This window comes from Eriocheir sinensis, chromosome 9, assembly GCF_024679095.1.
Source record: "Eriocheir sinensis breed Jianghai 21 chromosome 9, ASM2467909v1, whole genome shotgun sequence".
Classification (NCBI taxonomy): domain Eukaryota; kingdom Metazoa; phylum Arthropoda; class Malacostraca; order Decapoda; family Varunidae; genus Eriocheir; species Eriocheir sinensis.
Window position 1 is genome coordinate 23,640,040 of NC_066517.1, and position 15,000 is coordinate 23,655,039.

At 48.8% G+C, this 15,000-nt stretch overlaps 1 protein-coding gene across 2 annotated transcripts in view; it reads right to left on the reverse strand.

The window, feature by feature from the left end:
- The window catches only part of LOC126996211 (uncharacterized), a 97,491-nt gene that overhangs the window by 62,990 nt on the left and 19,501 nt on the right, over window positions 1-15,000 (reverse strand). For both annotated transcript variants that reach the window (XM_050856538.1, XM_050856537.1), the window contains one exon: window positions 2,207-5,492. In XM_050856538.1, the coding sequence (XP_050712495.1) occupies window positions 2,207-5,484 (3,278 nt within the window). In that variant the 5' untranslated portion in view covers window positions 5,485-5,492. The remainder of the gene's footprint in view (window positions 1-2,206; window positions 5,493-15,000) is intronic.

Below are 15,000 nucleotides of genomic sequence, written 5' to 3' on the forward strand. Positions count from 1 at the left end.
CCCATCTCTCTCCTTCTTTCCTCTCTCTTTCCCTCTCCCTCCTTTCCCTTTCCTTCCCCCTCTCTCCCCTTCCTTCCCTTCCCCATCTCTCTCCTTCTTTCCTCTCTCTTTCCCTCTCCCTCCTTCCCTTCCTTCCCTTCCCATCTCTCTCCTTCTTCTCTCTTTCCTCTCCCTCCTTCCCTTCCTTTCCCTCCCCTTCCTGCCCTTCCCCATCTCTCTCCTTCCTTCCTCTCATTCCCTCTCCCTCCTTCCCCTTCTCTCCCCTTCCTTCCCTTCCCCATCTCTCCCCTTCCTTCCTCTCTCTTTCCCTCTCCCTCCTTCCCCTTTCCTTCCCCTTCTCTCCCCTTCCTTCCCTTCCCCATATCTCCTTCCTTCCTCTTCCTCTCCCTCCTTGCCCTTTCCTTCCCCCTCTCTCCCCTTCCTTCCCTTCCCCATCTCTCTCCTTCTTTCCTCTCTCTTTCCCTCTCCCTCCTTCCCCTTTCCTTTCCCTCTCTCCCCTTCCTTCCCTTCCCCATCTCTCCCCTTCCTTCCTCTCTCTTTCCCTCTCCCTCCTTCCCCTTTCCTTTCCCTCTCTCCCCTTCCTTCCCTTCCCCATCTCTCCCCTTTCCTTCCCGCAGGCGATTGAAAAGATGAGGAACAGAAGAAGAATAGTTTATTGCCTCGAGAAACCGCCGCTCAGAACCAGTGACTATTTGGGTACGTGTCTGTTTGTGTGACTTTTGTTTCCCTTGTGTTCGTGTTCCTGTACTCTCTAGTGGGTCAGAGGTAAGACTTTTCCGTTCCCTCGTACATAGACAAACTACACTTCTATACACATATCTATGGTGGAGTTACATAGAATAGAGTGAGAGAAGAGTAGAGCTGGGGTGTATGTTGTGTATGTGTGCGGGTCAGAGGTAAGACTTTTCCGTTCCCTCGTACATAGACAAACTACACTTCTATACACATATCTATGGTGGAGTTACATAGAATAGAGTGAGAGAAGAGTAGAGCTGGGGTGTGAGGTGTATGTTGTTATAAAGTGTGTGTGTGCGGGACAGGGGTAAGACTTTTCTGGTATCTCGTAGGCCTACATAGACAAACTAAATTTTCTATACACATATCTATGGTGGAGTTACATAGATGAGAGTGAGAGGAAAGTGGAGCTGAGGTGTGTGTGTGTGTGTGTGTGTGTGTGTGTGTGTGTGTGTGTGTGTGTGTGTGTGTGTGTGTGTACTGGGTGTAGGTATTCTGGTGTCTACATACATACATGATTTATAGTCGTATACATAACAATAAAAACATACATAGGAAAGAGAGGGAATTTGTGCGTGCGTTTTTGGGTGTGTTTGTGTTTGTGTGTGTGTGTGTGTTTTAATTAATGTATGTATATCTGGTTCCAGACTATGTACATTACCTTTCTCCTATTACCGTACACATGTAGATACGTACACACAGACACGGGAACTACACGTACACGAACACACGTACATGGACGCACACACATATACACACACACAGAGTAATTACGGTCATGAACTGTGTATTGTTTGTTTTTACGTTGATATCCAATTACACACACACACACACACACACACACACACACACACACACACACACACACACACACACACACACATACACACACACGTACATGAAAGACAAACTACATAAACATAACTCTGGTGTCTACATACTTTGAATAACAATACATGAATATACATAAATCTAGGTTACGTTATATTACAGAAAGCCGAGAGAGAGAGAGAGAGAGAGAGAGAGAGAGAGAGAGAGAGAGAGAGAGAGAGAGAGAGAGAGAGAGAGAGAGAGAGAGAGAGAGAGAGAGAGAGAGAGAGATCCAGTTTCCTCCAAGTGACCGGCCCAGTTTCAGCGAGGAAGGGAAGGGAAGGGCGGCGGGAGGGAGACTAACGGCGGCGGGAAATAGCGCGTGAAGGCTGCGGGAAGGGTGGGGGGAGGACTGGCTGGGAAGTACTGCTTGGCCGGGCGGCGAGGAGCAGCGCCCACCCCGCCCACCCTCTTAAAGGCGAGGACCACCACCACCAACACCACCACCCCGAGCCGCCGCCACTCTTTGTATATGGAGGAAAGAGGGAGAGAGAGAGATAGAGAGATACAGATTGATAGATGGATAGAATGAGAGAAATATACAGAGAGAGACAGAGAGACACAGAGAGAGAGATACAGAGAGCGGGGCGTGCACACTCACAGTCTGTCCATGGAGGCGGAGAGGTTGGCGGGCAGCTGCGTGATGTGTCTTCCCCGGCAGCGGCACTCCTCCTCGGGCGTGAGGCTGTCGTCGTGGGTCTGCCAGCACTGGCACCCCTCGGAGGTGTCAACCGTGACGAAGCCCGGCGGCAGGTAGCTGTAGTCCGCTCCGCCGCCACCCACGGGGCCGGGGGCCACGTGGTGCCTCGGGGGGGGATCGCCGGCACCGGGTAGCGGGGCCACCTTGGGCGGGGCCTCGAAGCCGTCGGTCGTGTGGGCGCCGCCGTGTGCCTCATCAGCGATGCCGGGCCTGGCGTGGTGGGGCGCGGCTGCGGCGGGGGTCAGAGGGACCCCTGCAGCGGGCGGCCCTTCCTGGAGGGTGCCTCGCGGCGCCATGGGGGGGTGCTGCCCCCGGGACTCCTGTTGCCCGGCGCCGCGCCCCGCCGCTCCACTCTGACCTGTTGTCTCGGAGTCTCGTTTCAGGAGCCTCTTTCTCTCCCCCGCCTGTGGTCGCCGCGGCCCGCTCCAGGACGCGGCGAAGTGGCCGCCGCGTGACACCCGCGCCTCGTTACTCCCCGCGCCAGGCAGCGACTCGTCGGCGTGTGGCAGCTCTCTTCGTTTTTCCATGTCTCCTCTTCCTCTTTTGTCTTCTCCGCCTCCTCCTCCTCCTCCTCCTCCTCCTTCTCCTTCTCCTTCTCCTCCTCCTCCTCCCCCTCCCGGCATGATGGGCCTCAAATTTCCTACTCCATTTTCCCTCGGCAGCGTCGCTTCCACCATATTTTTCTCGCGTCTCTCTCCGGGGGTAATATTTTTCTCTTTCTTCTTGCCGCCGCGCGTCGCGTCCCACACGTCAAGGCCAAGGCCACCTGACGCCCCCCCGCCCGCCGGTCCTGGCGGGGGGGCGGCGTTCCCGGGTGCAGCGGCTGCCGGGAGTCCCGGGGGGGCGTGTGTCACTCTTCCCTGAGCAGGGTGAGTCCTCCCGCCGGCGGGCGGCAGCAGCGGCAGGAGGCGAGTTGCGGACACACTCTGGTTTGCTCTTCGCGGCGACCATTTGTGAGATGAAGTGGGCGGCACGCGCCGGGCCTCAGCGGGGCTCAGTGCGTCCCGCTGGCCCGGCTCAGCGCCTCTAATCCCATGCAGATCCCGTGATCCCAGCTGTGCGGGGCCACGCGGCCCCCCACCCCCGGCCGGCCCTGCGCCGCCCCGGCCACCTGATCCCGCTGACTTAGTTGCGGCAGAATGGCCTGACCCCGGCGACCCTCTGCCAGGCACGGACACACCCTCTGTGGGGCGGCCGACCCCCGCGGAGTGCGACGCGACTCCCTTATGAAGGCGTGCTGGGCTGAGAGCTAATGACGGGCCGGGCAAGTTTTCTTTACGGCTTTTCTGATCCAGCGAGTTTCCTCTCCGGCCCGACAAACCTATTGTGCCGCCTTGACTGTCTTGGGGCGGCGAGGGCGGCGGGGCGTGGTGGGAAGGAGGCGGCGGGGCGGGGTGGGCGTGGGGATCCTGAACGGCCGTCTCAGCAAGAGGAGCTTCTACGTTACGAGTCTCTTTGGTTGCAAGGGCAGGGCGGGGCGGGGGCGGCGGGGCGGGGCGGGCTGAGGGATGCTGGGGACCGGGCGGCGGGGCTGCAGTGGGGCTGTGTGGGGGCCCTGCCTGGGGGGGGCGCCGCGCCAGGGCTTCCAGCATCACCCGACGCTCCTTCTCCGCCTCGTACAGGTGTGGGCGGGGTGGGAGTTGGGGCGGCGCGCGGGGGGCCGACACCTGCCCAGCCTGGCCGCCACGGCCCCCCTGCCATTCCTTCTCCTCCTCTCCGTCTTCCTCCACTCCTCCCTCCTCTTCCCTTTCTTCCTCCTCTCCTCCCTCAGCTTCCCTAGACACAGACTTTTTCCCGAACGGACGCACTTCCTCGCTCGTGTATTCCTGTTCCAGACTCTTGAGAGAGTTCACCATCATTTCATTTACATTCAAAAGGCCTGCGGCCCGCCACGCCCCCCCGTGCAGGGCGGACCCTGCTGCTGGGGCCTCGGCGGCGGCAGGCAGTCCCTCGGGTTGGTCTTGCTCCCCCGACGTGAGGTCCAGGGCGCCCCTCGCTAGAAGGGGCACAGAGGACCGCCCACCACTGGCGACCTTCGGCCTGCTGCTGTTCCTGCTGCTGCTGCTGCTGACGGCCGCCGTGTGTCCGCGTCCCGTGGGGGCGGTGGAAGGGCTCAGGTGACGCCTCGGCGCTGCGACACCGCCTGTACCTAACTTGTCTCCTACACGTGACCCGGAGTCAAGTTCGTGACTTGATTTTTTAGTCCATGAAACGCTGCGTCCAGACTCCTCCTCCTCCTCGGACGTGAGTCGCCCCGCCGTGTGGAGCAGGACGGCCCTCGCCCGCAGCTCTGCGTCGGGAGACAATCGCAGGCTCAGGTGCCTCGCCTCGGTGCCGCGGGGACTCACGCCCCGGCCTGCAGTGTCCTGCCTTGCTGTGGCGCCTCCGCCGCTTTCTTTCCCGCCACTCCTTTCTTCCATTCCTTCGTGATCTGTCAGTGCATTTCCCTCCTCGTGTTCACTCTCCCCGCGCGCCTCGCCGCTAACGAGGCCACTCTGCCGCGGAGGCGGGAAAAACAGACTTGTTGGGGGACGAACGTAAAGCTGCTGTGGCGCCTGTTGGGGACGTGGCGATGCCGGGGGGTGACTGGCGGGGGGGAGGGGGGAAGGGCCGGGCGAGGGGCTTGGGGGGTGAGAAACAAGGAACTGTGGACTGACGGACTGGGACACTGGAGACTGTGGACTGGACGACTTTGACTGGAAGACATGTGACTGGGAAACCAAAAACTGTGGACTGGGGGACTGGGAAACTGGGAGAGGTGGAGTGGGTGACTGAGGAGCTGTAGAATGTGACTGGGAGGCTAAGACATGTGGACTGGGAGACTGGGAAACCGATAAGGATGAACTGGATGCCTGACCTACAGAGACATATGCCTGAGAGACCAAGGAGTTTGAAGTGGATGGCTTAGCAACCGGGAGGCGCAGCTGGGACACATGAACCTCTGGACTGACTGACGGGGGCGCGGCTGGAGGTACATCAGCGTGTAGGGCAGACCACGGCAGGGCTTGTGGGCGTGTGCTGGGGACGGCTGCTGCGGGCGGTGGGTGGCTGAGGCAAAATTCGATACGACAGGAGACGAGAATCAGCCACGAAGCGACGGAGGCGAAGAGGAAGGAGGACGCGGATGAAGAGGAGGAGGCGGTGAAGGAGGAGAAGGCGCCCGGCTGCTGGAGACTCATCGTGGTATCTGGGGACAAGACAGAATGGCAAAGGTGTGATAGTGATTTAAAATACCCTAAAATTGAAAGTACAAGTAAATCTGCTCGGTAAATGAAACTGGGGGACTAGATTCCTAAGACTTTCCCGTGATAAGCTACATGTAAACAGGTACACACAATATAAGTAAAGATATTGCATACGTGGGCTATCGTAAAGAGGAAAAAAAGAGAAGGAATAAAGTTATAGATGTAGTTTTTTTTTTTACAACAAAGGAGACAGCTCAAGGGCACAAAAAAGTAAACAATAATAAAAAAAGCCCGCTACTCGCTGCTCACAAAAAGAATCCAAAGAGTACCTGATAAAATCCTTGCCAGACCAATTCTAAAATACATAATGACTTAAAAACAGAACAACAGGTGTGAGACTTATTAAAATGCGTGATAGCTTTATAACAGAAACACAGGAATTGCTACTGAGGAAGAAAAAGAGATTAGGAATAGTAATAAATGCAATAGTTCTTAAAATCCCTGCCAGATCAATTTTAAAATACATATTGACTTAAAAAAAAATCGACAGCTGTGACACTGATAGAAATACGTGATAGATTTATAACACACACAAGAACTACTATTAAGCAAGAAAAAGAGATTAGGAATATTAATTAATGCAATAGTTCTTAAAATCCCTGCTAGACCAATTCTAAAATACATAATGACTTAAAAACAGAACAACAGGTGTGAGACTTATTAAAATGCGTGATAGCTTTATAACACACACAAAAACTACTATTAAGCAAGAAAAAGAAATTAGGAATATTAATTAATGCAATAGTTCTTAAAATCCCTGCCAGACCAATTCTAAAATATATACGAACTTAAGAAACAAAGTAGTAGGTCTGATAACGATACAAATACAAAAACACAGAAATCACATTAAAAGAACAGAGCCACAGGTGTGATAATGCTTAAGTTACCTGAACGGAGAATGACAAGAGAGTGGAAAATTAAATAAAAAAGGATATCATTAAGGAGCAAAGTAGAGGTGAGATAATAACCCAAATACCTGACAGGCCTAGAACAAAGGAAGAAAGTCGCCAGGTAGCAAAGCCTAAGCAGTACTAATGACTACCTGATAGGCCTGTAGTAAGGGGGAGGAGTACATCAAATAGCAAAGTGATCATTAGTACGACGCCTGATGGAATAAAAAAAATAGCATAGTAAATCACAACAACGGAAGTTAGGAATAGTCCACTAATGAACAAAACTTCATATAGGCCTACAGAAAGTATATGAAAAACATGTTCTTAAAGAAAATAGGACGAAGAAGTATGGTACAAAAACACTTTACAAACTTTTATGAGAGAAAGTTATAACTCCTAATAAACCGAAACATTGAACGAGACAGACTCAGAGTACAGGAAAGTGCATCACCAGAAGACGTATTATATATAAAAGATAAGAAACAATAACTCAATAACCGATCAAGATATCAAAAACAAAATCAACAATACAACTTGAAATATCTTACCAATAAATATGATCAGTCAATGAAACTGTAAGACTAGATTCCTAAGAGTTTCCCTATCCAAAGAAATTCCAAAACATAATCAACGATACAACTTGGAGTATCTAACGAGTCTAACCAATGAGTCTAATGAGTAAACGAAACTGAGACTAAATTCCTAAGACTTTCACGATAAAAAAAAATCGAAAACACAACCAACAATACAATTTGGGAGTCTCTAATCAATAAATCTGACCAGTGAATGAAACTGAAAGACCAGATTCCCAAGACTTTCAGGATAAAAAAAAAAAACTAAAATACAATCAACAATACAACCTAGAGTCTCTAACCAACGAATCTGAGGAGTAAATGAAATTGTATGGATGTAATGTGTATATTATAATATATATGTCGTAACGCCATGGCACAGCCGCGCCAGGATGTTTAATAACACGTAGACGCTACGTTATGCTTAGGAGGTGCTCCTTGCCGTGGGAACGGTGTTGATTCAGCAAGCCTGATGCCCCGGCCCGCTCCTGCACCGGCGAGAAGCCGACAGATATTAGCGGGCGGCGGGCGAGAGCAGAGGACTTCTCGGGGTGTACGTACGACTCGTCCACAAAATCCTGTAACTATTCTGTAAGACTGTTAATATAGTTAAAAAGCCAATATAACTGTTTAATCAACCAGAGAGAGAGAGAGAGAGAGAGAGAGAGAGAGAGAGAGAGTAAATTAAGTGAACTCAAAGCTCCGCTCGGCCAACACATAATACACCTCACTTAAGTAAAGGATATTGTGTTGTCTCAACCACTTCAATCAACTGGAGAACGCAGGCAACGGAACACCGGACCTGACGTGAGATAACAGTTCGCGCCTTAAACATAAACACTTAAAAACAGCTAATAAAAAGGCTAACATGACGCGACTCCCAAGACTTTCCCGATACAAAAAGTCTAAAACCATCAACAATACAATTTGGAGTTTCTAGGCAACGAATCAGCAGAGTAAATGAAATTGTATGACGCGACTCCCAAGACTTTCCCGATACAAGACTAAAACACAATCCACCTAGAACTGTTTCCTTTGCTGTAGAAAAAAAAATAATAATGCAATGTCTCCAGTGTGATTAACTACAAAGAAATAATATCCAATTGGCCATCAAACGAAATAAGAGCTTCATTAATAGCTGAATCGGGTGACTAAACGCAATTAACAATATCAATGCATTTCCTCCTCTCAGATAAAGACAGAAAATGATAGATAGAAAGAGAAGAAAAACAAAAATAAAAATAAATGAAAGAAAGAAGGAAGGGAGAAACAAACGAATAAGTGAGAACGAGAGAGAGAGAGAGAGAGAGAGAGAGAGAGAGAGAGAGAGAGAGAGAGAGAGAGAGAGAGAGAGAGAGAGAGAGAGAGAGAGAGAGAGAGAGAGAGAGAGAGAGAGAGAGAGAGAGAGAGAGAGAGAGAGAGAGAGAATTCAATAGAGCAAAGACGATGTTCTCTAAAGCCATACGAAGAAAAAGAAGAAGAATTAAAAGAACGAACAATTTTTCATTCAAGTGGAAATTAAATTAAATGTGTGTGTGTGTGTGTGTGTGTGTGTGTGTGTGTGTGTGTGTGTGTGAGAGAGAGAGAGAGAGAGAGAGAGAGAGAGAGAGAGAGAGAGAGAGAGAGAGAGAGAGAGATATAGGAGACAGGTCGAGACGTGAAAACATTCTTGAGTAAATGGACTTTTCTTCCCCGGCTCTCTCTCTCTCTCTCTCTCTCTCTCTCTCTCTCTCTCTCTCTCTCTCTCTCTCTCTCTCTCTCTCTCTCTCTCTCTCTCTGTTTCAACCCTACCTAACTTTGAACCAATTAGAAAGCGGAAAAGTTGGAGAGGCAAACTAAATCAACAATGCAGGAGAGAGAGAGAGAGAGAGAGAGAGAGAGAGAGAGAGAGAGAGAGAGAGAGAGAGAGAGAGAGAGAGAGAGAGAGAGATACAAAGACACAATCCCGAAACACACACACACACACACACACACACACACACACACACACACACACACACACACACACACACACACACACACAAACACACAGACACACACATAAATACATAACCCTCAATATTACTAGCGGCTTTCCTGGAGGGGGAGGAGGAGGAGGAGGAGAGAGAGAAGGAGGAAGGGGAAGAGAAGAGAAGGAAGGGGAGGGAAGAGTTGGTGGGAGAGAGATAGAGGGGAGGGGAAGGGAGGGGGGGGAAGGGGGAGGCGAATTCGCTGGCAGGTCCAATTTCGTCTCTGCTGGAGAGTTCGGATTCGGCTGTAATTACGAGGCAGTGGCGCGACGAGCCGAGTCCGGGGGCGGCGCCGAATGCGGTATACGGATGCGGTCCAAATTTTCCTTCAAGGGATGCGAAGATGATAACCTATTGACGAGTGGAGGCTGGGAGGGAGGGAGGGAGGAAAGGGAGAGAGAAGGGCTGGTTTGAAAAGGGAAGGGAAGGAAGGAGGGAAAGAGAGATGGGATGGTGAAGTGGAAGGGGAGGAGGGAAAGTAGGAGGAGAGAGTAGGAAAGGAAGGAGGAAGGAAGAAGGGTGGAAAAAATGGATGCTGGAGAAGTGGATATGATGAAGGGAAGATGAAAGGAGAAGGGAGGGAGGAGCAATGAGGAAAGGGAAGGAGAGGTGGATGGAGGAAGGAGGGAGGGAGAGAGAAGGGTTGTAAGGAGGGATGATAAGGAGATGGGAGGGAGAGAGGAAAGGAGGGAGGGTGGGAGGGAAAGAGGAGAAGTGGGAAGATGAGAAGAGAAGAGGGAGCAGCGAAGGAAAGAGAAGGAAGCGAAGCAGAAGAGATAAATAAAGAGAAGAAGAGAGAAAGAAGCGAAGCAGAAGAGATAGATACAGAGAAGGAGAGAGAAAGAAGCGAAGCAGAAGAGATAGATACAGAGAAGGAGAGAGAAGTTAGCCAAGCAGAAGAGACAGATAGATACAGACTGAGAGATAGATAAAGAGGAGAGAGAAGGAAGCCAAGCAGAAGAGACAAATAGATACATACGGACAGATAGATAAAGAGGCGGTAACGTGCAGGTGCTGTTGGGGGTCTGGTGGTAAAATTCCCTTCACTTTTGATTCGGCGACGTTAATTAATTAGCCGAGATTAGCGCGGCGAACTTGTACACGCTGCCTCGGCCGCGTCATTAATCCTCTGCGGGCTGTTAATCACGAGCCCTCCGTGACGAGCTCTTCAGAGGCTGCCGCGCTGGGTAGGATGAGGCACTTGGAACACAGAGGGAGGATGGAGAAGGGGGGAGGAAAGGAGAAAAGGGGGAGGGATGGAGGGAAGGAGGGAGGGCAGGGAGGGAGGAAGGGTATGCCTCGCTGGGTATGACGAGGCACTTGGAACACGGAGGGAAGATGGAGAAGGGGAAAGGAGGGGAGAAAAGGAGAAGAGAGGGAGGTAGGTAGATAGCAGGGATGGGGCGGATACAAGAACGGTGTATTCCAATACGAATACGAATACTTCATATTTATACGAATACAAATACGAATTCGAATACTCTGAAATACTGATAATTCGAATACTAATACCGAATACGAATACCTCATCCCTGGTAGATAAGGAGGGAGGAAGGATATGCCTCGCTGGGTATGACGAGGCACTTGGAACACGGAGGGAAGGGAGGAGGGATGGAGGGAGAGGGCGGAGAGGGGAAGGGAGTGAGGGAGAGGAAGGCACAAAACAACCATGCTGTCTTATCTTGGAGGAGGCGGTGGGCGAGTGATCAGCGTGGAGAGCCCAATGTCCGAAGTTGGAGTCCCACCGATACAGAATGACAATTTTCAAGCATCGCCCAGTGGAGGAAGATTACCCACATGCTGCCCAGATCTTCAGTCAACCCTAATCTCAGCGACTTCGGTCAAGTGGAGCAATCGGGGGGCAGCACGGGCAAAGAAAGAGTCATACATCACGGCAGACACTATAAATAAAATTCGCCTGCGCCACTAACGCGCTGGGGTCGTTCAAGAGACCCCTCAAGACAGACTACCGGCGCTATAGGAAACACATGAAAAAAGTCTATTTGGGTAATCTTAAAAAGGTTTCTTATTTTGCAGACATCAAGCCTTCAACATTTCACAGGTCCACAGTTTGACTCGACATATTTATAAGATTCCAAAAGCAACAAACACATCTACTAAGAGAATTCCTTGTATATCTGGGAGAGGTGAGTAGCGGGCTTTTTTTTTTTTCTCTCTGCACTCTTTTTGTTGCCCTTGAGCCGTCTCCTTTGCTGTAATAAAAAAAAATATAGCGTTTGGCGTTTATAGAGAAGGAAAGAAGATTGAGGAAGCTACAGGAAATCTCTTAAGTCTCGGGTGCTGAGTATAAAAAAAATATATATAATGGAGAGCAGAGTTTGGTTGAGGCGCCTACGAGATCACTGTGTTGGACGGAGAGGAAGAAAAACACGAGGAAGAAGTCACCAAAATCTATCTTCTTTAGTGAAGTTCATTAGTTTGCTGCTGTTACAAACTTTCCTAACCTAATACTGTCCTCCGGTCCTGTTTGTCCCCTCCAGCAGCCTCCTGATTAACTGCGACAACTTCCGGGGAACGTGCCGCGAACCACGAGACACAAGATGCTGTTTACAGACCCTGGAGGACACGGGATTACGTTGTGTTGTCGGAGTATCGTTGAGGACGCGCCGCACCACTAAAGAGTCACGTAATTCCTATAGAGTGCGGGGTAACTCTTTTTTTTTTTTTACTCACACGAAACTCACCAAAAACACTACAGATATACGACTTCAGAGAGAATATGAAGGCCACGATTACCTTAAAACTCGTCAATTTCTTAAAACAGCCTCGAAAAACGAAACATATACTGAAGACTTAATTATACAAGAGGTCCTTTCCTTGTACTAGCATAAAAAAAACACTACATATATACGACTTCAGAGAGAGTATGAAGGCCACCATTACCTTAAAACTCGTCAATTTCTTAAAACAGCCTCGAAAAACTAATCGTATACTGAAGACTTAATTATACAAGAGGTCCTTTCCTTGTACTAGCATAAAAAAAACACTACAGATATACTACTTCAGAGAGGGTATGAAGGCCACGATTACTTTAAAACTCCTCAATTTCTTAAGCCCGCCTCGAAAAAAGAATCATATACTGGTCTTAAAAATATGAATGGTCCTTTCTTTGCACAATAAAATATACTACTTCCAAGAGAACATGAAAGCCACTATTACCTCAAAAGTCCACCTCCTCAATTTCTTAAGCCCGCCTCGAAAAAAGAAACATATACTGAAGTCTTAAAAATATGAATGGTCCTTTCCTTGCACTATCACCAAAAAACACTACAAAATATACTACTTCAAAGAGAACATGAAGGCCACTATTACCTCAAAAGTCCACCTCCTCAATTTCTTAAGCCCGCCTCGAAAAAAGAAACATATACTGAAGTCTTAAAAATATGAATGGTCCTTTCCTTGCGCTATCACCAAAAAACACTACAAAATATACTACTTCAAAGAGAACATGAAGGCCACTATTACCTCAAAAGTCCACCTCCTCAATTTCTTAAGCCCGCCTCGAAAAAAGAATCATATACTGGACTTCATTATACAATAGGTCCATTCCTTACTAGGCCATAAAAACATCCATTCTACTTTACAGAGGGCAGTGAATAGTGGCCACGATTTTTAAACTCTCTCAATGATTTTTTCTGCCCTATGAATGGTCCTTTCTTTGCAATAAACAAGAGAACATGACCACTATTACCTCAAAAGTCCACCTCCTCAATTCACCAAAAACACTTTTCTTAAGCCTCGAAAAAAAAAACATATACTGAAGTCTTAAAAATATGAATGGTCCTTTCCTTGCGCTATCACCAAAAAACACTACAAAATATACTACTTCAAAGAGAACATGAAGGCCACAGTTACCTCAAAAGTCCACCTCCTCAATTTCTTAAACCCGAACCGAGAAACGATCCATTTTGTACCTCTCTTCAGGCCATTCATCCATTCTCTTTTTACAGGGGCAGTGAATAGTGGGATTTTTTTCTCTCTCAATGATTTTTTTCTGCCCATGAGCTGCTTCCTTTACTGTAATAAAAAATAACCCACTCGTCTCAATGGTAAACGAGGAACACCAGCTTCCTGAAGGGTCTGATCCCCGCGCCCCGGCCCTGCCACCGGCCTGAGAGAATCCATAACTCGGCGTGCCAAGCCAATAGGTCGTGAGGCTTTCTGGCGGGCCGCACGTCTGTTGGGGTCCATGATGTCAGGACCTCGAGACCAGATTGTCGTACTTATCACAACCCTAGCTATATGCATACTGAGAAGGTGTTTGTTGTTTTATTCATTTTATTTTCATCCCTTCCCCGCCCTCATCCCAGCATCCCTTTCACACCATCCCAGCCACTCTCATACCAATCACCTCTCTCTCACACCATTCCAGTATCCCTTCCCACCCCATCCCAGCAACTCTTTCACAGCATCCCATCCACTCTCATACCTTCACCTCTCTTTCTCTCTCACACCATCCCAGTATCCCTTCCCCACCCCATCCCAGCATCCCTTTCACACCATCCCAGCCACTCTCATACCATTCACCTCCCTCTCTCAGACAATCCCAGTATCCCTTCCCCACCCCATCCCAGCATCCCTTTCACACCATCCCAGCCACTCTCATACCAATCACCTCTCTCTCACATCATTCCAATATCCCTTCCCCACCTCATCCCAGCATCCCTTTCACACCATCCCAGCCTATCTCACACCATCTCAGCGTCCTTCTCACACCCTCCCAGCCTCTCACACCCTAAAAGCAAAACAGGTAAAGAAAACGAGGAAACAGAAAAACAACTCTCAGCTCCCCGTCTGGCCGCTAAAACAACGCCAGCGGGCCGGACGCATCGCCCCGCCACGAGCTCACGAAATTCCCGCCCCCGCCCCTTCCCCCCCCTCCCCCCACGGAGTACAGAGCAGCAACGAGATCAATAATCCTGCGCCCCCAGTCCCCCCCCCCCCTCCCCCCAAGACACACTGCCCCGAGCGAGGTTTCAAGGATTGTAGTTTCCTTTTTCGTGCAGAGATCCTGAAAAATATCGTCTCTCGAAGTAGTTTTCCTCCGTTCATCGAGGTTCTAATGTAAGTAACTATTATTTTATTTATTGTTTTTTTTACAGTAAAGGAAGCAGCTCAAGGGCAAAAGTAAATGAGATGAATAAAAAAAGACCGCTAATCACTGGGAAGTTTTATATATATTCTATTTAACATAATTAATTTATCTTCATCCATTGAAATTAATGTATCTTTTTTTAATTTTTATGTCGAATCTTACAATTATGTAACAAATCCTCTTCAGGATCAACAATTTCTCTGCATTAATCTCTCCAAGACTCACAAGAACCCCAATAGACGGGCATTTTTTCATGATAATACGTAACTTTTTAATTTTATTTTATGTAGAATCTCGTAAGTACATAATATATTGTCTTTAAGGTCAATAACTTCTCTACATTAATCTCCCAAGACGCACAGAGACCCGTACAGACTCGACCACTTTCTCCGAGATAGTACGCAATTTTTTTTCCACGCAGTGAGAGAAAAAGTTACGTATTGATTCCAGCACTGCCTAAGAGTTAACGCGACTAACTTATTAACTTCTGTACGCAGAGTCCCATATACACCCATACATACATACACATACACCTATCTCTCCAGTCTTCTTCTTTCTGCTCTTTTTCCATTCCCCTCATCTCCATTGCGTCTCCATCTCCCAGTCACGTCTCTACAATCTCCTATCCATTTCCATTTTCCAGACAGTCGGGCAACGGTTAATACGATCTCTTTGTGGCGATCTCTCCCTTCTTACCCCTCAAGTCTTCTTTTTCCGGTTCCCTCATCTTCATTAAGTCTCCACCTCCCAGTCACGTCTCTTCCTATTCTATCAATTTTCTTTTTGCAGTCAGTCGTAGAATCTCAACCTTCCAGTTCCCAAACCTATCCAGTCAGTCGTAGAATTTCAACCTTCCAGTC